The sequence below is a fragment of the Colletotrichum acutatum genome (assembly GCF_030867785.1).
Source record: "Colletotrichum acutatum strain CBS 112980 chromosome Unknown BDZ83scaffold_127, whole genome shotgun sequence".
NCBI classification, from domain to species: Eukaryota; Fungi; Ascomycota; class Sordariomycetes; order Glomerellales; family Glomerellaceae; genus Colletotrichum; species Colletotrichum acutatum.
Window position 1 is genome coordinate 642 of NW_026849121.1, and position 22,379 is coordinate 23,020.

At 47.5% G+C, this 22,379-nt stretch overlaps 6 protein-coding genes across 6 annotated transcripts; 4 read left to right on the forward strand and 2 right to left on the reverse strand.

The window, feature by feature from the left end:
- Positions 1-5,790: 5,790 nt before the first annotated feature.
- BDZ83DRAFT_588453 (putative methyltransferase-domain-containing protein) lies at positions 5,791-6,783 on the reverse strand (the record flags this gene model as incomplete). The annotated part of the gene is made up of 3 exons (XM_060506138.1): positions 5,791-6,278; positions 6,338-6,564; positions 6,635-6,783. 3 exons carry the CDS (start codon positions 6,781-6,783, stop codon positions 5,791-5,793), a joined length of 864 nt encoding a protein of 287 aa, XP_060360091.1.
- A 1,152-nt stretch (positions 6,784-7,935) lies between these two features.
- On the forward strand, positions 7,936-8,390 carry BDZ83DRAFT_588502 (uncharacterized protein; the record flags this gene model as incomplete). The annotated part of the gene is made up of 2 exons (XM_060506142.1): positions 7,936-8,040; positions 8,109-8,390. 2 exons carry the CDS (start codon positions 7,936-7,938, stop codon positions 8,388-8,390), a joined length of 387 nt encoding a protein of 128 aa, XP_060360092.1.
- A 595-nt stretch (positions 8,391-8,985) lies between these two features.
- Positions 8,986-10,302, forward strand: BDZ83DRAFT_636215 (uncharacterized protein). The gene has a single exon (XM_060509237.1). It carries the CDS (start codon positions 9,165-9,167, stop codon positions 10,221-10,223), a length of 1,059 nt encoding a protein of 352 aa, XP_060360093.1. The 5' UTR covers positions 8,986-9,164; the 3' UTR covers positions 10,224-10,302.
- Positions 10,303-13,486, reverse strand: BDZ83DRAFT_636216 (uncharacterized protein). Its single transcript, XM_060509238.1, has 2 exons — positions 11,952-13,486; positions 10,303-11,900 (listed from the first exon to the last, which is right to left on the reverse strand). The coding sequence occupies exons 1-2, from the start codon at positions 13,082-13,084 to the stop codon at positions 10,736-10,738; spliced, it is 2,298 nt and encodes a 765-aa protein (XP_060360094.1). The 5' UTR covers positions 13,085-13,486; the 3' UTR covers positions 10,303-10,735.
- Positions 13,487-16,574: 3,088 nt separating this feature from the next.
- On the forward strand, positions 16,575-17,234 carry BDZ83DRAFT_636220 (uncharacterized protein). The gene is made up of 2 exons (XM_060509239.1): positions 16,575-17,028; positions 17,088-17,234. The coding sequence occupies exon 1, from the start codon at positions 16,620-16,622 to the stop codon at positions 16,995-16,997; it is 378 nt and encodes a 125-aa protein (XP_060360095.1). The 5' UTR covers positions 16,575-16,619; the 3' UTR covers positions 16,998-17,028; positions 17,088-17,234.
- A 3,229-nt stretch (positions 17,235-20,463) lies between these two features.
- BDZ83DRAFT_756432 (uncharacterized protein) lies at positions 20,464-21,189 on the forward strand (the record flags this gene model as incomplete). The annotated part of the gene is made up of 1 exon (XM_060514745.1): positions 20,464-21,189. One exon carries the CDS (start codon positions 20,464-20,466, stop codon positions 21,187-21,189), a length of 726 nt encoding a protein of 241 aa, XP_060360096.1.
- Between the last annotated feature and the right edge of the window lie 1,190 nt (positions 21,190-22,379).

Sequence of the window (22,379 nt, forward strand, 5' to 3'; positions counted from 1 at the left end):
GGACCTAGGCCGTAAGTAATAAATATTTATAATTAAACTCGAAGCTATCGAAGTAGAGAAAGTAGTATTTAAAAAAGTACGCGCCGCCCTATTATAATTTATATGACTTTATTATTTTAATAAAAATAGACCGCTCTTTATAGATTTCGATATCGTAATTACGGGGATCGGTATAATAATTTATTATATTAAACTAACTATACTTTAAAAGATTAAAAATAACGACGCCCTTTTTATTAACCCGCTACGGACTATAATTTAACTAATTTATTATTTTTTAAAAATCTTATTAACCGCTAAATAAAGATATTAGTTAATAAAAATAGAGATATTTAGATTTATCTAAGTACTAAAGAAAGCTAAAAAATAGATTATATAGTTACGTTTATTTATTATATTCGTTACTAACTACTACGTTATTATCGGCCTTTTAAAGTTAATAGACATTACTATATTATTAGCTATTAGTATTAAAAATAAAAAACTTATTCGCGCTATAAAATACGCTAACTAGTTCGAACTATAAACTATTTATAAACCTAGGAAAAAATATATAGTACTAAATACTTTATTATAATTCCTAGCTAAACCTAGAAAAGACGATTTATAACTAGGATATAGCGGCCTCGACGTCCTATTTAACGACGTATTAAAAGAATAAGTACTTTAAATATAAATATAATTAGTATTTTTTATAGACTAATTAAAATAGAACGTTATTCCTAGGCTCCCTTTTATATAATATTTAAAAAAAATTATTAATAATAATTTAGCTCCGCTAATAATATAAAACGGTATTAAAACCGTACTTTTTAAAATAAGTTTAGAATTTAAAAATAAACTATAAAAAGGATATATAAACGACTTAATATTCGGCCCTATTTTATAAACTCTATATAAAAACTTTATATTAATAAAAAAAGACTATATTAAGCTCCTTTTTAAATTCCGAGACGGCCTTATATAGAAAACTATTAAAGGAGTCCTAAATAGATTATATATATTATAGATATATTATAAAGACGTCTTTACTACGGTATATAATAAAAACTATTTAAAATATAATAAAATTAGAGACCTACTCCTTAGGTATTATATCCTATATATAATAAAGCTATTAAAAAAGTACTTTTAAAGATATTTAGAGTGCGCTATATATAAAAATAAATTTTACTAACTATATAGAGATATATAATTAATAATACTATTACCGTACTTTTATTATATTATTATAATAGACTTTATTTTTAGCTTCCCGAAGACTATTAAGGAATATAACTACCTCTTTATAATTATTAATAAGTTTTCTAAATAAGTTAGCTTAGTAATAAATAAAACTACGTAAACGATAGTATAATAGGTAAACGCGCTTATCGATTAACTTTAAAATACTAACTAAAGGCTCTTTAAAATTATTATTAATAATAAGGACCCTAAATTTTTTTAAAATATAAATATATATATAAAAGCGACTAAGAACTACGCTTTTATATTCTATAGTTTATTATTTATAAATAGACGGCTAGAGCGAGCGGATAAACTTTATTATTAAATCTATACTCCGGATATATATAGTATTTATAGAGTCGCTAAACGAATAGGATATAGCCGTTCCCTAACTATAATTTAAAATAAATAACTTTAAAGCCTTAATAATAAATACTTTATTTAATAAAATAGCCCTCGGCTTTATATTAAATAACGTAGTTAATATTATAGCTAACGTAATAGCGCTATTACTAAGTCGGATAGTAATACGATTTAAAGTTTATAATACTATTATAATCGTAGCGATAAAAACTAAATTATATTACAATTAGAAACGACTATTTAAGTTCTTTATAATAAAATAACGTATAATACTCTATTTATATAGGGGATACTCGACGCTTTAAACTACGGCCTTTAAATATAAACTCGGATAATAATTCGTAGGACTATTTACTATTATTAAAAAAGTAAAAAGACTAGTTTATTAACTTTAGCTACTAAACTATATAAAAATATATAACGTAATATCTATTAACTACTTAGAACTAGTACTACCGATAGATATTTTCGGACGCTCTTTACCGTATCTAGGACCTATTATACTAAGCGACTCTTTATAACGTATTATCGGATAACGGATAATACGAGGTAATATTAAATAATACTTAGTTAAAATTATTAGATTTAGAAATAAATTTTAATAGTAGCTTAGAGAGAAATAAATAGAATACGCCTTCCCCGACTTATTTTACTTTTTTTAAAAATCTAAACCTCCTTCTTTCTAAATTATAATAGCGTATTACTTAACTAACTGCTCTTTCCTATATACGTAAAAGGACCTAAATACTTAATTACTTATTACGACCGGTAATATCCTTTTTTCTTTTTTCCTTTATAATATACTTTAATAATAATAATAATATTTACTTTATATACTAGCTCTAGTATTAGTATTATTTCTTTTTATATAATTACACTTCTAATAAATACTTATATAAAGTAATTAATAATAAATATTATAATAACTAATAAAATAGCTATTTTTTATAACCGCGTTTCTGAAAAGTCGTTTTATACTAAGTTTATTAAAGCCGAGCGTAACGAGATAATTAATAAAAAAAGTAACTATATTATCTCTCTATTTAGAAATAAAACCCTAACCCCTATTTAGTATATAGCTTTAAAGATCGCTATTATCCCCTTAATAGAGTAATCCGCCGGGGCCGTACTATATATTATATATTAAAAAAAACTAAATATATTACGCTTTAAACCTAATTACTAACTAAAATAGTTAACCGACTCGACTATTTTCTTTTTTTATTAATAGCTCCCGACCTTTTATTACCCGTCTAAAGGGCAAGCTTTATTTATTTTAACGTATATAAAACCTCTTAATACTAGCCCGTATAAGTAGCTAAGTCTAGTATAATCTCTTTTTTTATATAGGTATTATCGTTACCTAGGGGGGCTCGTAAAAACCGTTTTAAGCGCTAGTTTATTATTTTAACCCTATATATTTCTAGCCTACCTATCTCGGTTATTATAACTAGGCCGGCGTTAATATACCGGATTTTAATATTAATACCGGCCTAGTTATTTATAACGTTTATACCGTCGCTTAGCCGAATTCCGTATTACTAAAAAGCACTTTACTACTTTTTAAACGTACCTATATTAACTACGATAATTATAGTATCGAGCCGGCTAAAAAAAGGGCCTAGTCCGAGGGGGGTAGACTTATCGAGGGGCATTATTAAAAAGTCCTAGCCCGCTAATTACTAACTATATATTAAATATAGATTAGTAGTTTATATATTAATAGGTTTATTTAATAGGTTTATTTATTAGTTTATTTAGTTTAAATAAAGAAGCTTATAAGTAATATAGGAAGTAATAAAGATAAAAAGAATCTTTACGAGCTTTAGTACGAAGAGTAGCTAAATATTAGCCCTTTTAGCCCTTTCTTTAAAAACCTCTATATTATTATTAAAATTTAGAACCTCTATAATTAAAGAAGGCCGCCTCCGACCTTTATGGCCGACCTTTACGGCCGACCTTTATAGTCGACCTTTTTAGCTACCGCCGCTACGTAGGTATATCGCTTAGCCTATCGTTAATAAATAGCTAAATAGGGCAGCTTACCTATCCCGAATTATATAGCGGTTTTTATATTAAAATTACTATATTAAATTAAGTGCGTACTTAGGGCATATTGTGCGTATTATATAGTTAAAAAGTATATTATATTATATAATTTCCTTTAAAAGCCTAATCCCGTTAAGGTCGATTTTTTATGCTTATAAAGCCGGAAAAAAACCACTATATAGATCGCTATTATATATTAAAATAATAATAAAAAGTATATAGTTAACTATATCGAGTCTAAGTACGCTATTCTAAAGAGTATTATAAATTAACTCCCTAAGTCTATTATAACGAAGGGTAAAGTCGTAATAAATAAAATCGTAAAGCGCTTTTATAACGTAATAAATTTAAATAAGAGCCCGGATTTTAACAACGCTATTATAGTACTCTTTTTTTACTACCTTAACTTACCCCCTAGCTAGGTAGAGAATTTAAATAGTAGATTTATTAAATAGATTAATATATTTAATTACTTTTAAAGCCGCGACGTAACTTATAACGGCCTTTAAAAGCGTTTAGCTATTATTAACCTCGAGCCTCGTATTAAAAAGGTAGCTAAGCTAACTAAGCGTAAGATTACTATAAAGGACGAGAGACTTATTAAAAAGATTTATTACGAAACCGAGACTATTAATACGAAGTTTAATAATAACGACGAGGTAAAATCCGATAACTTTATTAAAGCGGAGCGTATTAAGATTTACGAGGCTATTGGCGATATTTATATAAAACTTTATAAAGACCTATAGATTAATAAAACTGCCGAGCGCCGAAGAGTAACTAAAGAATTTAAAAAGCTACTTAATACTATTAAAGTTTAGAAAAGCTTTAAATCCGACATAGCGGAATTATATAACGAGGCTAATATTGACGCCCGTATAGCAAAGCTAGATAATATTATTTACGACTTTAATAAACTCCGCGATAACGATAAGGCCCTAGCTCTAAGCGAGCGCCCTAAGAACGTTACTATTAATATTAAGGATACTTAGCTGCCTTAAACTGCTAACGCGTAGACGTAGACTAACATAACTAGAAGGAATAACGGGACCCTTATATAGGACAACGAAGTTAACGCGGGAGAGGAGACGGAGTACTTCTTAAGTGGTCCCGTTACTCAAGAGGATATAGTTAAACTATCCCTAATAGTAATCGCCGCTACGGGAAATAACCCTATACACATCGTTAGACAATTCTTTAACGACGAGCCTACGCTTACCCTAGAGCGAGAGATAGAACAAGACTTAATTACTAAAGATTCCGACTCCGAAATCGATAAGTTCAAACCTGTTAAAGAAGACGTAGACTCTGATAAACCTAAATTAATCAATAACCCCAAGTTCGAGATTAACGACAAGCCCGAGCTAATCGATAACCCCGACCTAAAAATTCCCGAATAGACTATTAGAGACGGAGAGGAGTCGAAAAAGGACGAGGACATAGGATACGGAGGATAGATAGGCGTTACTAAGGGCGAGGACATAATTTAAAGACGAACGCGGACGTTCGTATTTTTTCCCTATTAGGGGGAGGTTGCCACGACCTCCTGGGTACGTACCTCCATAAGGTACGTACCGAACTACTACTAACCTAGATAGGGTAGCTCAAGCCATAACAAGCTTAGAATCAATCAAGCAGATTATATCACATATTTGAGACTACATAGTCGTGCCACTTACCGTTGCTGCAGACGCGCTGCAGGGTCGGGTGCATGAGGGGAGTCTCGGTGGAGCCCTGCCTCTTAAGGTATCCAATGCTTGAAATGCGCTTGCCTTCTCAGAAAAGCTACCATGAATGCATGAGTTACGTCGTGAACAGAGATGGATACACGCAATTTTGCGGACTTGTTTTGCTGCTGCATGAAAGTATGGCGCTGAAAAGCTCTTGGGGCTGAAAATATTGGAAACATCCTACACCGTCGAGCTTGCATGTACAATACCTGCCTGTAAGGACTCAACGAGAAGCGGCCTGTCTAAGGACTCTATCCTCAATTTCGTGGCTCAAATGAGAGCAGGGCACAATTTAGTCATTTCTGAGAATCTACGACAAGAAGAAAGGGGTATTATTTGAACTTTTTCGAGACTAAGCACCGAGGTCTCTTTTACCAAAGAGTCATGCCACCATCACTCTGGTCAAGCAAGTCCTTGCCATTTACCATGGAGGATCTTCCAGTCTGCGGAAAAGCGCAATGTGCTTCTGGCCCTGATTCCGCGTCACTTTCTTGCTCTCTTCCGTCTCGGACGCCATCACCTTGACACACTCGTCGGCCTCCTGCTCTTCCTCAGGCACACGCTCGAATGCGGGATGGGCATTGAAGTGGCCCACCATCCACTGATGCAGGGGCTCGACGTCTGTAATGGTGTACACGATGCCTCCCGGGCGCAGCGCAAAGGCGTATTCGGAGTTGAGTGTCGTTGATACGATTCTGGCCTTGTGTTTCCGTGCCTTGAAATGCGGGTCGGGGAAGCAGATGAAGATCTTGGAGAGCTGTGCCTTTTTGAAGAAGTTGGGGAGAAACTTCATGCTGTTGGCGCGGAGGCAGCTGATGTTCTGGTACCGGCCAGTCTCCTGGTTCTGAACTCGGAGGGCCTTGATGCGCTCCTGAACGTATTCCGTGACCGAAGTGCGGATCTCGAGGCCTGAGAAGAGCAGAAAGGTCAGCACACTCACCGAATACAAGCTTAGACAATCCACCTACCGAGAATGAGGGTCTCTGGGAGGATGGGTGACAGAGCTACGGTCAAGCCTCCGAAGCCGCAGCCAATGTCAACAACCTCCACATCCTTCGTAAGACTGCGCGTTTTCGGCTTCGAGGCATCCAGAGTCATGGAACCCGTAACTGTGGGATCGGTAGAGGGGGTCTCGTCATTGGCTGCAAAGGCGGGATAGTACTGCGTCCAGTTCATGGAGTCTGGACTGGCCGGGCTTTATTTGGGATGGTGACAGTTAGCAAGCGAGTAGATACCAGAGGGCAGTATAACCATTGAGACTCAACTAGACTAATTGATGGTCTGAGAAAGGGTTTGCATGAGCGCGTTGGCGGTAGAACTTCTTTTTGGGCAGTTCGGCCACGCCATCTTGGTTGCGCGCATTGCGGTACTCCTCCCGCTTTGTGGTTTTGTTTTTCTTTTCCGGTCTACTCATGGCCGGTCGCTGATTGAATCCGATCAATTTTCTGTGAATAGAGCCGAAGAGAATGAATAGACGCGTTCGAGCTGTCTTCGGCTAGAGAGACGGCTGGGATGGGGAGTCGTCTGATATGCGCTCAAGGTGAACAATTGGCCGCCTGAAAATCAAAAAGTTGCCATGGGAGCGGGCGGTGATGCATGGCGGGGGACGATGAAAGCTACCGATTGGGTAGGCGGTGAGTCCTGACGCTTGACCTCCCGGTGAACCACAGGTGTTTTGGTATCTGAGTGATAAGCGATAACAGCTGAAGGCCCGCCCGGCACACCCGTGCCCACTGCGGGTTCCTGGCTGCGTCACTCGTTCCGGGTGATCTGCCACCCGCCGGTGTACCTAAGAACTTAAGGTATGTTTTCCAACGCTGAAGAGGGGCCGAGGACGCCCCTTTTACCATCCAGAACACGACGGGAAGGCTTTTCAGATACAGGTGTAGGTCGTTTTCATGGTGAGAGAACAGAAAAAGGGTAAGGTAAGAGGGGAGCGAGGTGACTATACCACCTTGGCCTTAAGACATGGGAACAAGTAGGGCCCCAGCTGCTGTGAATTCCATCGAATGGGGGCTCTCGGAAGATTACCAAAATGCCTTGTCACTTATAGAGTCAGAAGTCGTTGCACCGTGGCCGCTCGATCTGGACTAAACACTAAAACGTGACGGAGGCGTCGGTCGGCCATCCCATGCTCTTCGCGCATCCTCATAAGCATCTACATCAATGCCTCCCTTTGCCTGATTATCCACCTCGGCACCCAACACCTGACTGTCTCACGACTGGCCCGCCCAAGACCATGACCGAGGGGAATATTTATTAACATAAGAGACCACCCAAATTGCATACCTCGGTGCAAAGCGTCCAAGATACCCAGCAACGACCCTCTACCTGATTGCTCAATCACGTCTCGTCATACCACTCTCAACATCCCTTTTACTACTTGCCGTCAGACTGCCTTACATTTCTGCCGTCACACACGCGACTGCAGCAGCCAGCCATTGCGATCCAAGACCACCCCGCCGAATTCTGCTGCTCCCGACATTCTCCCATCATCGTCATCTTTCTTCAATTAATTCCAATCTCAATAGCCAATGGCCCTCGCCATTGCTCCTACAATCCCCTGATGGATACTCACGCGCAAACCGTCTCGTGGTACGACACCATGATGACCTACTCATTACTGCACTCCGACTACCCTACCATTGTCAGATATATCTCAGGCGCCTTTGTAAGTCTCCTTAACAAGGACTGTTCAATACTCTCCCAGCTGCCGCTTCGCTAACACCCTTTCACTAGATCGCACTGGGATTCTGCTTCTTTGGCCCCATCCTCCTCTTGATCGGTGTAGACATCGCTATCTACATCTATAGAATATGTTGGAGCCGTCCGTGGAATCAAACCCAAAACCAGACGTCTTCGCGTGAGCCGAGGCATCTGTCGCAACAGCAAAAGGCACCACCACCACTGGAAGCCTCGGGTGGGACGACGGCCATCCCTTCAACAGTGACAGATTCAGCGCGGAAACGCATACAGCATCCGAGCGAGTCCGGGACCGGGCACAGCTCATTTTCTGGGTAGAGCGAATGCGAGGTTGTGATGAAGGGGCTGTGCTTTGAGGGCAAGGTTTTTGCGAGAGTCTAGAGTAGTAGCTCGATGGGCGGATAGGTCATGGTTGCGTAATGAGCTGCGAAAAGCGTTTCTCACATAATGCAGCGCTTTTTTTCCATGTGTTTACTTTGCCTGGCTGCTAATTGTGCTTTATTTGGGCGGTTCTGCTGACTGGAAGGGAGGCTCGCTTTCCTCTTTGTTTGTTGGGATTCCTTCATTAATGGGATGCTATAAATGTTTACAAAAATGCAACAGGGACAGCAGACACAAGTAAGGAAAGCTACTATTGACTACAGTTCGAGGTGTCATAAGTTCATCATTGAACCTTCTGAGAGCCCTAGTCGTAAACAGAACTTACGGGAAATAGCAATGCTTCCAAGGAAGCCAACAACTTTCTGACGGGCTTCTTCGCATGGGGCTTAAGTCAATATGAATCGGGGACGTACTCACTTTACTTGACGGTATCATTTCTAGGGTACCTGGGGCTGTCCAAATTCTGTGCCGTGCTTTCAGGTAGCACATTGGTGTCGCCTGCCCGAAATCCCTGCCATTCCGATAACGATAAGGGACATCGGGGTGTAATGTCCACCGCGCTCACTGACAGCGCGCGCATGCATCCAGGCAAGGTTTCTCACCTACACCTCCACGACGAACACCACCATTGTACACAGCGACTTCAAACACAGCAAAACCTTCTTCTGGATTTCTAATTGAACCCGAGTGATATCTTCGGAGCACACCAAGATGCAGCACACCAAGACCCCGCAAGATCCAAACCTCTACGGCCAACCGCCGCCCAAGAAGCGCAAAAACGACACGGCTCTCGGCAGCTCGCTCGACTTCACAGCCCAACTCACCTCACTCATGTCGGCGCCCTCCTCGACATCCTCAGCACCAGCCCGGCCTCGACCCTCCAAGGCACGATCAAGCCTCTTTGGCGGGAAAGGAAAAGATGGCGACAGGCATAACAAGAAATCCGCAGGCACAGCAGCAGCCAGCAGCAACAAGTTGAACCTAAAAGACCCCCTCGGCACGGAAGAAGAAACATCAAACCTCGCCAGCGCACGACGCAAGATGGAAGAAAAGGCACGTCTCTACGCGGCCATGAAGCGGGGCGACTACGTCCCCAAGGAGAACGAGGCGGCACCTCTCATCGACTTTGACCGAAAATGGGCCGAATCCGATGACAAGAAGAAGAAGAACGGTCGCCGGGAAGCAAGTTCAAGCGGCTCTGACGATAACGAGTCCGACGGCGGCGACGGAAACGACGAGGACAACACAATCATAGAATACGAAGACGAATTCGGCCGCCTCCGCCGCGGCACAAAAGCAGACAAGGAACGCCTCGAGCGCCAGCGCCGGCGCGGCCTCCTCGGCGCCGAAGAGCTCGAACGCATGTCAGCCCGCCCCGCGGCCCCCGCCAAGCTGCTGTACGGCGACGCCATCCAGACCATGGCCTTCAACCCGGAGGACCCGGACAAGATGGCGGAGCTGGCCAAGAAGCGGGACCGCAGCGCCACGCCGCCCGAGGCCAGGCACTACGACGCCGACAGCGAGATCCGCACAAAGGGCACGGGCTTTTACAAGTTTAGCAAAGACGAGGAGACAAGGCAAAAGGAGTTTCAGGGGCTCGAAGAAGAAAGAGTGCGGACGGAGGCGGCGAGGAAGGAGAGGGAGGAGAAGAAGGAGGCCAGGCGCAAGGAGATTGAGCAGCGGCGGAAAGAGGTCGAGGCTAGGAGGGCCAAGAAGATGGCGGAGAACTTTTTGGAAGGGTTGGCGGCCGACATGAAGAGAGAAGAGTAACCGATGACGAGGGCAATGTTTGGAAAATGATACCCAGTAGGCAGCAAGCATGCATTATGAGAGCAAGGCCATGTGGCCATACATTATGGTTTTTTGTTCACATGTAACCTTGAATTCTTCTATACCTACCACTCTACACATAACACTACGAATAAGATAGAAGACTTGCAACATGAATAAATCTCTTTAAATAAGTGTGTAGCCTACCCTGGGAGGAATCGGCAGGCTATACAGGTAAACCTTTCCGCCGTCCTACAAGTGGCCTTTTGAGGGCATCTTTGCCCATCCATAGGTATTTGCCAAATATATATACAATCGCCTGCCTAATTGCGCCTAGTGAATGACGCCCATAGATGCTCATCCATATCTCAATTGACGCCCCCAAACAAAAAAACCTATAGGCCGCATTAAGGAATACAGCCTGTTGACGCAAAGATAGTGTGTGGTACATTAATCCGTACAGTAAATCATGGTTGTAGTGAGGACTTTGCCTGCCGTAATGAAAATGGGTGTTACGTGAACCACCATATACATCCACAGTCGCTAAGTTGACTTGTCCTGGACGGTCGGTCTCGAGGAGATACCAAGAGGCTGTCTTCGTGTATCCAGCGTTTGCTCGAATCTGCGATTGCTACCGTTTGTCGGTTTTCCATTATCATGACCTCAATTGGCTGGCCCTGATCGTCTAGTACGGGCACGGTGTTCTGGCCATCATCGCAGACTTCAACTTGTCGGCAGTAGGCATTCTTCGTTTGGTCAAGCGAGACACGTCGCTCTTCAAATTTGATGACCTGAGGGTACGGTGGTGGTGGTGCACGGCGTGGCCTATCGGTCGGGATCGGACTCGATTGAGGAGACTGGGTTTGCAGTCCACGGACCAAGAACTGCGTCGATGTTGAAGGAGGGAATGTTGCTGCCGCCGGAGGCCTGGAAGTCGTGGTAGATGGCTTTCTTTGGTAGCTGTTGTTCTGGGCGGGGTAGACGAAGACTTCGAGGAGGGTTCCGGGCCAGGTACAGATCCAAGGCCGATCGCCGGCCTGCGCTCCTTTGACCCCTTTCCTACTGAACTCCGACATACCGGGCGGTGGTCCATCCCACGATCCGCCCCTTTTAGATTGTGGCTGCTGCTTCTTGGGGGTTGTGACGACGCCAGGGAACCTATCCTCGGGTACGACCACAGTCTTGTTGTAGGTCATCTGGGCGAACCATGCGGCGCCGCGTCCTTGTTCAGAAGTATCATTTACAAGCCGCATCTTCAGAGGATCCATAATCAGTGGTGGTTGAGTACCCCACGAGAACATGTTGATCCTAGAGTTGTCGTCGTGATCGCTGTCATTGAAAGTAGTAAGTTTTAAGGTGTAATCAGATATAGGTAGTTCATTGGCGATTCTGGAAACGCCCATGACGTAGCTGGTAAAGGGAATGTTGCAGGTCCAGGCTTGGGCTTGCGTTGTGTCGTTGAAACAAGTACTTGGTGCCTGGCTTGCAATGAGAGGCGGCAGACCGAAGGTACCAATTTCCATTGGTGGAAGATCCGGTGGGAGAGTAGCGAGGGGCTTCACATCGACCGTGGCCGTTGGGATAACCACTGGTATAGGTTCATCGTCCTGATGCTTGCCAGGTGGCTTTTTGTGCTTGGCGAAAAAGGTTCCAATGACAGCACCGAGAATGATGCCCCTGGATATGGTTAGTTATGTCAAACGTAGAACGGATTTGGTACCAACTCACATCATCACCAGTCCAACAGCCAACAGGCAGATAGCCCAGTAAGGAACGACACCAAACAGCCTCTTCTTTGCCCTCTTTTGCCATTTGCGGTCGGACGCGTTCTCGCCCTTCTCAGCGTAGGACTCGGCAGCAGTGTTGATCTCGTGTTGGCTAGCAGTTTCGTCATTCAAGGTCCGAGAAGACGTTCGGGATGGTGATGAAAGACGCAAATCCTCTCGTGACTCGAACTCGGGGTTGCGTGTCGCAAGTCCGATGCCGCCAGCGCCAGAAGGAATGGCGGGAACCGTAGCAGTCATGACCGTAACGGCAGGTTGTTGTGCCGACGGCTGTTGCTGTTCTGGCTGCCGTTGCTGCTCTTGTTGAGATTGCACTGGCGACGTCGATGCTTGTAGTTGTTCACCAGGTTGTTTCCTCGTATAGGCCTGCTCGGGATATCGAGTGTAGGGTGGAAGCTCTTCGGTATGGCCCAACGGTCCGATCAGGTCAGCAGCTTCCTCTCCATCAGGCCCAATGCGACGGTGATATCCGTCGGAGCGGCCAGCAAATCCCACGGGGATGTTGTCACCATCGTTGGTGTCGGGGGTCACAGTGTTTTGTGTGTAGAGTGTGTATGGGTGTGTTGGTCCGCGGGGCCCGGCGTATGATCTTTCAGACAGGCGAGCGGTGTTTGATGTCGCGACACTGTTGGTCCGTTGCGGGTACATTTGGTACGGGAAGGACGGACCAGATGGTCCCTCGTAGGGGCTCTCGGATCTGATTATTGGTGAATCGCTCGAGGCGCTGGAGACACGGGACACTGGGGCGCCGTTGGATTGAGATTGGGACGTTGAACCATCGTGACGGAGGGCTAGCGGATCGTGGGAACGAGGAGGCTTTGAAATGCTGGAAGGCCGAGGAGGTGTGACGCGCTGAGGCACGGGAGATTCTCGTGACACAACCGCCGAGCCAGTCGAAGGGTTGGTGATCGAGTTGATGGGTTGATGGGAAGCGGAGACGTTGGCTGGGCGAAAGCCGTCCGAGATGCCCATTGCTGCTAGGTCGTAGTCATCATCGTCGGCCGTCAAAGAGGCCCTCGCTGACATCCTGAGGGAAGCCCTCCGCTCGTTGCCTGCCTTGTCGTGAAATGGATCCATGGTGATGTTGATTCGATGGTCGGGTTTCGATGTCGACGACGAGCTGCGGCCTGTTGAGAGTGTGGTGGCACCAAGTTCACAACATGGGCGTCCGCCGCTGACCCCGTAGGCCCAAATCCAGATCCAGTCCCGGCCTCAACCCGCGGTTGCCTGCGTCGTTAACCCTCTGCCGATTGTGCCGCGCTCCGAACCAGTCGTCGCCCAAGGTAGTCGAAATGAGAATCGATCGAGTGAGTCGACAGAATTGTGATTACGAGGTTGTCGGGATTTTGGTGTTGAGTGGTGGACAGGTGTGGAATCAGTAGTGTGCGAGAAAGAGAGGCAGGGCGTGGGTAGTTGGGTCGTGGAGGAGAAGGAGAGGAATTGGCGTAGAACAGGGCGAAAGAGGGAGTGAGAAGGAGAGTGCGGGTGCGGGAGGGTAATACCAGACAAGGTTGGACGATTCAGGAACAGTTTGGGTTTGGGGTCCGACACGAAGCGTCCAGGACTTTGATTGGTGGGAAGCAGGGGGTTCCTCTTTTTTCCCTTCTCTACCGGCTGCGGAGGCAGGATACCCAGGGGCCGTATTCAGAAGCGAGAGAAGCCAACCCGCTGGAGACTTTCCTGCTGGAACCAAGAAACGACCGGGGTTCCCTTCACGGTGGAGAGAGAGTGTGGTACTTATGGGTACCTTGCCTCCAGGCACATCACGGCGTGATCAGTCCGTATCAGAAGGGTTAACCAGATACTGCCCAAGCCAGCTCAGGGGGGGAAGGAAGAGACTCGAGGAAGAAGTAGGAGGAGAACAGGCTATGACCCAGATGTACTTTGTACTGCATGGGAGGCGTGGGCACCGGGCAGAGAAGGTGCGTGCTGGGTGAGTGACATGGAGGGACAAGAAGGGGAAACCGTGCCGTCTTTGGGAGCACTGGGCCGGGGGGCCGGGCGAATCCATCACAAAGACGCCCGAATACAGACAATTCATTGCTAAGGTCTAGGGGGCAGTTGTACAGGCGTCGTCTGTGTGTCACAGCAGCTGGATCAAGTACACTCTTCCGACACGACTAAGACGAGGAGCGTGTGGCCGTGTACGTGTATTCTGGCCCGACGTCAGCAGGCTGCAGACAACGAAAATGAGAAGACGGGCTAGGCAATGTCACAGTCTCGTCGGAAAGATAAAAGACAGGCGGCGGACGACAGATATTTTGGTCTCGTTGAATATCGCCAATATGTCGTGGTATCTATCTGTACCGGTAGCGCAGATAGTCTGCGTGTCTGACCTTTCCTCGGCGATCTCTCTGTTCTTCAAGAAGAATTATTGTCCGCATGTACGGAGAGTGCTAGGCGAAATCCGCAAGTACAGCCCTACCTAGTACTCTACAGAGTCTACTTGCCTTGCCTTAGTAATGACGGGCAGAGACAGTGATGAGAAGTGGAGGAGACAGGAGCAGCACCAATGTAGGACCGCGGACAGCCATCGGCCGACGCCTCCCTGAAGGTGCAGGTGCAGGAGTTCGTTTGTGTGTGAGACGGGTGGGGAGGTGCAGCATTGGCGTCTGGAGTGAACAAACGCTAAATAAGCCCAAATCCACCGAATCCGCCCCACCCACTGCCCACTGCCCACTGCCCAGATCCACCCAAACAGACTCGGTCGTTTATCACCGGCAAGGAAGGTCGTTAACTCATACCACCACCACTGCCTATAGCCTGCCTCACCTAAGGTCCATCATATGTACATACCTAAGGTAGGTATGGAAGGTATGGCACAATACGCAAAGCAAGGTATCCCTTCGTTCCGTTTGTAGATCCATCTATCCGTAGATGCTATGATATGATTACCTACCAAGCCGTCCCCAAACATTGTCCACTGTTTTCTCCGTCACATTGGTAGTGAATGGCCCATGATGCTACTGCGGGGGAAAACTTCGTGGCTCTACACTACGGAGTACTGCGTATGGAGTATACATCACAGAAATAGACCGAGGAGAACATGGTCGGCTGCCATTCGGTGCTTCATCGTTTCTTCCTTGTCTGGCATTCTTCCCACCCACCCACAGCATGACAGCGCCCACGCCCAAGCACAACTTCCGTACGGAGTAGTGTGCCACGAGCGGACCGGGATCGTCCACACCTTATCTGCAGAGCCGGCCGACAGGTTGTCGAGACCGGTTACCCACCAGTAATAGCGACCTTGTCTGATTCTGTTTTACACTGTCAGTCAAGGGAAATCCAAACACTTTACTTCCAGGTTGCCTCTTCATCTATCCGTAAGGACACCAACCACCGATCCACAGATGGCATTCCAGAGACATTGCCACTTGTTCTGCCCAGAGCGATCGTGCGTGATGAGCCTATTTACCCGGAACACCATGAACAGATACCAAGGTTCTACTGTCCCATGGCTGATGCTGCTCTTGGCTTGTAAATACCTATCGGTAGAATACTTAGAACCAAGTTATCACCTCATCAGGGCTCGGTCATCCACCGACCAGCCCTCCCAGAGTACGAGGAATCGACCACGGGGATCCCGAGCTCACTTTCGGCAAGTTGCTCCTGGTGATGACTGGGGAGAAACAGGGCGATTCTGTGTCACGTCGTGAATGAATGCCGGCCTTGTCAGCAACACCAAACGATCCTTCAAGTTCTTCAGATGGACTGACGAGACCAAGTAGAGTCTTCGGAGTAAACTGGCACTACTAGGAGAGATGCTGTCGCAGAGCAGGGTTTCAGACGTTTGGCAAACAGTGGGGTTCCCGCCGCAAATGCCGCCCGCCGAGTCACTTGAGGTGCCAGTTTTGGCAGTATGGTGCGCTGTGTGGTGTTTTCTCCCACCTAGGTTCAGCCTGTCAGCTACTCACCTAGCCTCCCACGTCTCTCGATGATGAGAAAAAGAAGTTGTTCCGGGTTATACTCAACGGAGACGAAGTAGGTACATACCTGGACGATTCAGCAGCGAAAGAGTCCAGAGAGAGTGGAAGCAGGGACGTTTGTAGATCTCAGTTTGGCTGCCGGCGCGAGAGCTTGGCGCTAGATCCGAAACGAGACTAGCGTCTGCCAGTCGGCTCAAGCGCTGCGGGCCAAGCGAACATTCAACAGGGCAGGTGGGGACCGAAAAAAGACGACCTGGGCCGAGAAGCCTCTTGTACGAGAGTGACGAGATTACTATGGCAGTGGGCGAATGCGGTCTAGCGCCAGTTACTTTCATCGCCGTGGACTGTGGACCGTGGACCGTGGGGCGCGTCCCCTGTACATCTCATCCGCGCCTGCAGAGAGCATTATGCAGGCAAGGAAGCCTACAGCAGGAGATTGGCAGATAAGCAATCTCGCCCTTGTCAAGACTATCCGCATTTTACAGGTGCAAATCGAACAGCAACAGTCATTGACATTGACTAGAGAGAAAGTGCAGGAAGATTTGAGGATTTCGGATACAGCTCATGGTGTCTTGACTTTCCCGTCGTTAACTGGCTAAAAGCGGATCCACCACTCTGAGTGGACAGAGAGTCAGAAACTAGGGTGCCTTAGGTAAGGTGTGAACCGGGGATATACCGCGTCTCCAATGCGGCCAAAGAGGGGCAACCTTCAGTGCTTCTTTCCGCCGGTCTTTTTCTTCTTCTTCAGAACATCTCAAGTGGTTCCGGGCTCTTTCCATGATTGTCTCTGCCACACTCAGACACAGCGCCAGACATTTGACAGGGTGCTCCCAAGTACCTACCAGGACACTCATGCCGGTGTTGAGCTGGTCGATGGCTGTCCAAGGCATGAGGTAGTTACCGTAGTCTGTATGTTTCTTTCTCCAACATGGTGTACCGCCGATTGTCATGAGTGTAAGGTACGGAATCCACTTGTTTATTCAACCGCCTTACCTCGCCAAAACCCGGCCTGCCAAAATGCTTCCCGCTGTCTCTTGGTCGGCATGTCGGCTAGCGGCAAATGACCCCAGATGACGAAGGATTCCCTATGATGCTGTAGGTATCCGTATGGATACTGGGATAGCAACTCAAGTAAGATGAGCTAATGTCGCTAGATCTACAGTTACCTTTCCAAATGCCTCTTCTGTCCCAGTCAAGCCAGACACGCTGACACGTTATCTGGAATAAGAATTAAGGTTCTGCTAACGGGGATATACAATTCAGTTTCCCCAGAAAGGCAACCGGCCAAACCTTTTGCGTCCGAGGCAAGTCAGACTCGACTTGTCAAGAGTTCAAGACACAGACGAAGCTTCCCGTCTCGCTGAACTTCGGTCACCGATGACTGTTTCCTTACAACCGCTTTCGTCTCTTGGCAGTCTACCTATTCCCCGGCCTATTGTTCCTTCCCCCCTCCCTTCAGAACCTTGTTCAGCCTGTTTGCCTGTTTACTCTAGTCTGTTGGGAAACCCGAGTTGATCTCAGCGTTCTTGTCAGGCTTAGCCGTGTCAACAACCACGTCTGGCCAATCTGTCCCGGGCACTGAGTGACCCATCAGTTTGCAACGCTGACTCGCACTTTTCTATTGCCACTGAGAACCTGCGGGCACCAGACGGATTGATTATTATTGATTAAATGTACGAGTTGCGACATCTTTATCGACCAACGACGGCAGAATCTTTAACCACTTCGCCCCTTACCATCAGAGCTTTCCTCTATGCCGCTGTTTACTCACGCAAATGGATACCAGGGACCACTATTCCTGGTCTCAACCGGCGCCGCTGACGGCGACCATGTGCCATGGGCGCCTCTTCAAGCCCTTGGCTTACGGATAGTGGATACGGTTCCTTGCCAACGGAAAGCCCCCGACTTCCCCGTCATCCGGGATGCTTGATAACTTCACCTCGACTTCCGTGACCCGGTTGATCCCTTCGCTCTATGTCCCCTCTCCTGCGATTTGACGTCCCTACCGTATCCACATGGCGGCATGTCCAACGTTCAGAGCGGCCAGTGCGGTGTTCACAATAGGAGACATGCAAGTGTAGACCCAGAACAGATGTCTATCATTGTCTCGTCCTGGATCACGTATACTACACCACACATCCATCGACAACTACAACTTGGATATCCGAGTCGACAGATATTCCACGACCATGCTCGCCTTCTTCATTGTCACCCCCAGCATCGACCAAGGGCGTATCCCGTTCACGATAGGTACTCCTCTGCTGCTTCTAGCTACTTATCCCTGTTCGACCAGGCGGCTCCGGGCAGTTTGCAAGCCAAGGTATCCAAGCCCGCGGGCTTTCTCAGTAACCAATTTATCAGACGCTCGGCCCTTTTCAACGCTGCCTTTCTCATTCAATCGCCGTTCTTGGCTGAGCCAGTCACGCCTCACGGCAACTTTCGGTGTGCAGCTCTTGCGACCAACAGGTTAAGGCAACCATGCAGGCACAGAGTCAGAGTCGAAGTCGCAAAACACTCCGGCATACTGCGAGATGGATGCCTACCAGCCTGCGTCTCATCGGTCCTGGCACCCGCATACGAATGCATCATCCCATCATCTGTCTGTCTCTCGGAGCCGACCCCGGACCATGTAAGCAGCCACTTGCCCGCCCGCTGCGACCGCCCGGAGCTCTTCAGTCCCCGTCAGCGTAGGATCTGTCGCCGGCAATGCTCAGCAGCGGTCAACACCATCGGTAGTCTCCTATTGCTTTAGTCGGACGGATGTAGCTTCGGCTATGCTACAGGTCACATCTCCCTCCTGCTCGTCCCATGATCTCGTTGTAACCTTCTCACCAATATGGCTCTTCTTTTTTTGATATCATCCTCCAGACAGAGTTCGAGAATGGCGATGCCTTTCAGCTAGCCTGCTTAAATGAAGAAAGCGACCGGTCCCCAAAAACGGCCGCATTTAACTACCTGCGTGCTAGGCGTCTGCAATCGCATTCCTACGTGGATCGAGGCGAGGCAGAAAGGGTTGCTGTGACCTCTTTTGTATGGTTGGGGTGGTTCGCGACTACTGCACGTTAAGAGATATGTGCGGCCGAGTGGCTCTGATCACTCGATGAGCAGCCCCATTTTCATCCAGTCATCCCCCTCCTCAACCCCCTGGTGAGCAACAGCCGTAAGTGCTTCACGTTGTTGGTCCAGGGGTCGCCTGATGCGGACAGTTTTCGTTGGTTGCCTGTTGTTCCTTTCTTCTGCATTTGCAGCCTCATTTTTTACTCCACATGGCCGGATATTCCAATAGATGTTGGTTACGGTCAACGGCAGTCGAGCTGATGGCCGTAGGATTGCATTCTCTTAGATGGACAACGTGCTACCTGGTCTGGATTTCCCTCGAAGCCAACACCTTGACCGGCAACAAGCTCGATTGATGTCACTCTAGTTGCTGAGTCTGGTACTGCATCGTATTGGTTGCAGTGGTGTGACTCCATATGTTCCAATCGTGAACTGGCAGTGAGCAGGCAGATCATCCGTTTCTTTTCCCCCTCATGTTATCCGTACTTTTTTTAATGCTTTCTCGTTCTCTCGTTCGGGTCTGTCATCCCCTTACACCATTGTGTGGGCATCTGGTCTCGCACATGCGCTGAATTGTGCCACTCGGCAATGGATAGCTGCCTTGCTTAAAGTACGGATAGGCATTACTGGTGCCACCAGACTCGGAACGTGGTTCTTTTTGGTGCGCTTTGAGTTGTCTCGAAAGATCGGCGTGAAACACGGTGAATGGGTTAAATGTGTGTGTGTGTGTTTGCAGGGCTGCCGTGGAGGTAGGGCGGAGGAAGAAGTGCTTCTTTCTGCATCCCAAGGAGGGTGCCTAGGTGGGCTGTGAAGGTTGAAAGGTACATACCCCGCATGAGACACCATCTCGTAGCCTTCTTCATATGTTGATACTCGGCCACTACCGGTACTGGGTGTTTGGCGATAGGGTGCAGATGTACTTTTCGCCTGTCTTGGTTGCCAAGGTGAAGGGGACGAGACATGCAATTTCACGTCCAGTCCCCTTGCCTTTGCACTTTGCATCATGCATGAGCTCGAGCTTGCATGCAGCCATTGCTCTCTTGCTCCAGACACTAGCAATGAGACGAGGCGAGCAACGCTGACCAAACATGTAGGTAGCTAGCTTCCTTCACGGCCACCGTATTGCTCAACCGACTCTGCCTGCAATACCCCCGTTGCCGAGTTGCAATAAGTATTTGATGAAGCCCCATCCCGGGCAGCTGTCTGTGCAAAGCTCGCTTGTCGTTGTCTGCTCCGTCTCTTCTTCGGTGGTGAAGCAAAACTCTCCTGCTGCGCACTTGACCAGTAAGGGTACCGGCCCAGGCAACTTGTTCCCAAGTTCTGCTGTGTCATACCAGGGGTGTTCCTTCATCTCTGCGCATCTCTCTATACGCAGCTTGTGCTGCTGCTTCTGTTGCTTGCTGCTTCTTGCAACCCATTCGCTCAAACGACCCAATTCAGTTTTACTCAGCGTTCCCAAAACTCACAACAGCCATGGCTCACCCACATCAGCACCGCTTTGACGACGCAGCCTCCGTATCGAGCTACTCATCCGGAAGCTCCTCCCGGTCGTCCTCCCGATCGTCCTCCAGCTCGGGCGGCTCCAAAAAGTCCAGATCGTCCCAGACATCCCACTCCAACATCAAGAGCGACCACTGGGCCGTCTCCTTTATGAAGTGGACGACGGGCGCGCCCCCCGGAAAGCAAATGGCCCTGCGAAAGACCAAGGTCTGCGACTACGATGAGGACTGGGATTACGACGACGGCGGCGGCAGCGTGTACAGCGACGCGTCGTACATTTCCTACGCCTGGGTCAGTCCCAAATGGGACGACAGCATCTCCGAGATCGCGTCCCGCTCTAGTAGCCGAACCAGTGGTCGGCTCCGGAGGGAGCAGCGGGGTTCCGGCGGCGGCCGGCATCGGTTTCCGGTGCCACCGGTGTCGTATCAGCCTCCTCCCCCTCCCCCTCCTCCGTTCAACCACCCGCCGCCTCCGCCTCCGCCCGGTATGGCTCCGGGACCTGGGTATCCCATGTACGATGATGAGCCTGCCTTTTTCGATGTGGATCCTGGGTATCACCAGCCTCCTCCTGCGGCAGCCTTCGGCGGCGGCGGCGGTGATCCCGGGTTTGTGGATCTTAATGCCGGAGGCGGTGGTGGTGGTGGTGGTGGTCCTCACTTCCCTGGCAACCCTGGCAAGTACGATGATTGGGCAGATTGAGTCTGTTCTTGCTGGTCTCTGGGAGATTGTGTGTTTTTCTCTTAAGTGGTCACGATTATTGTACGGACAAACGGGTAGGCGGTTGGTCTTTTTCTTTTGGGCTTCGATTGATGATCGATGTTGGCGTTTGACAACAAAAACACACTCACACACACACAAACTACGAGACTCCCCTTCCCCTCCGATTGTACCCAGAACATTTTCCGAAGGGAGAGAACAGAACCTTCAAGGAAATTGGGGAGGGCGTCTAATGAATTATGATAGCTTGATCTTGTCTAATGATATCACGAGAGAAGAAATATTTTAATATCGATGTACACATTCATTTGGAAGAATCAATGGCTGTGAATACTCATGCCCAATTTGCAGCAACTCTGCTTACGATCTGTTCTTTTGTTTCCAACCCCACACTGACGTGCATCCTGATATATCTCAATAGGAGCAATTCCCAGAGTTGAGACCGTTGGCTGCCCATGAGAATGGAGACTGACGTACAAAATGGATCATTGATCACAGCTTAAATCGGAGTGTTCACAACGGCGACATGCCTACAGTGATGTCATCTTAAACAAACTCCCAATGAGTTATATTACCGGCAGACGGAACTAAAGGCAAGGAAACGGCCTCGATGCGGATACCTACCGGTTCTGCGTCATTCGGGGAAGCCGCTGTAGCTAAGCTCGAGGGTGTGGCTGAGCGCGTCTGCGCTGTCCCCCGGCTCTTTGGAGTCTGGACCACAGCCACAGACAGACTTCGCAGTTGGCCTCAATGCACGCATTTCACGGTGCACCCCGTCCAAATTGTCTTGATCCTGCATCTCCGACTATGCAACTTGCGCAGCAGCGCAGCAATTGCTTCTCAGCCGCAATGCGAAGTGTTATTCTATCAAGTGGGGAATTCTCCTTGTCCTGAGGTGGCAGATCGTAAACTGTAGTACTTGCATGTAGAAAAAACAACCCTCGGCCTCCGCCACTTTTGATCTATCGTGCAGGAAATATACCGCAGTATGGTATGAATGTGGAAGGCTCGTTTCGCAAGCCAATCAACGTCCCTTTAACCCAATTCAAGCGAATTGGTTTTGTCGTAGACGCAGGTTTCACTCCTACACTTCTCTCCCCATTGGCTCACGAGGACCACCTTCACTTGAACCACTCATCTATCCCCATACTCTGATGACTGCATATTCACGC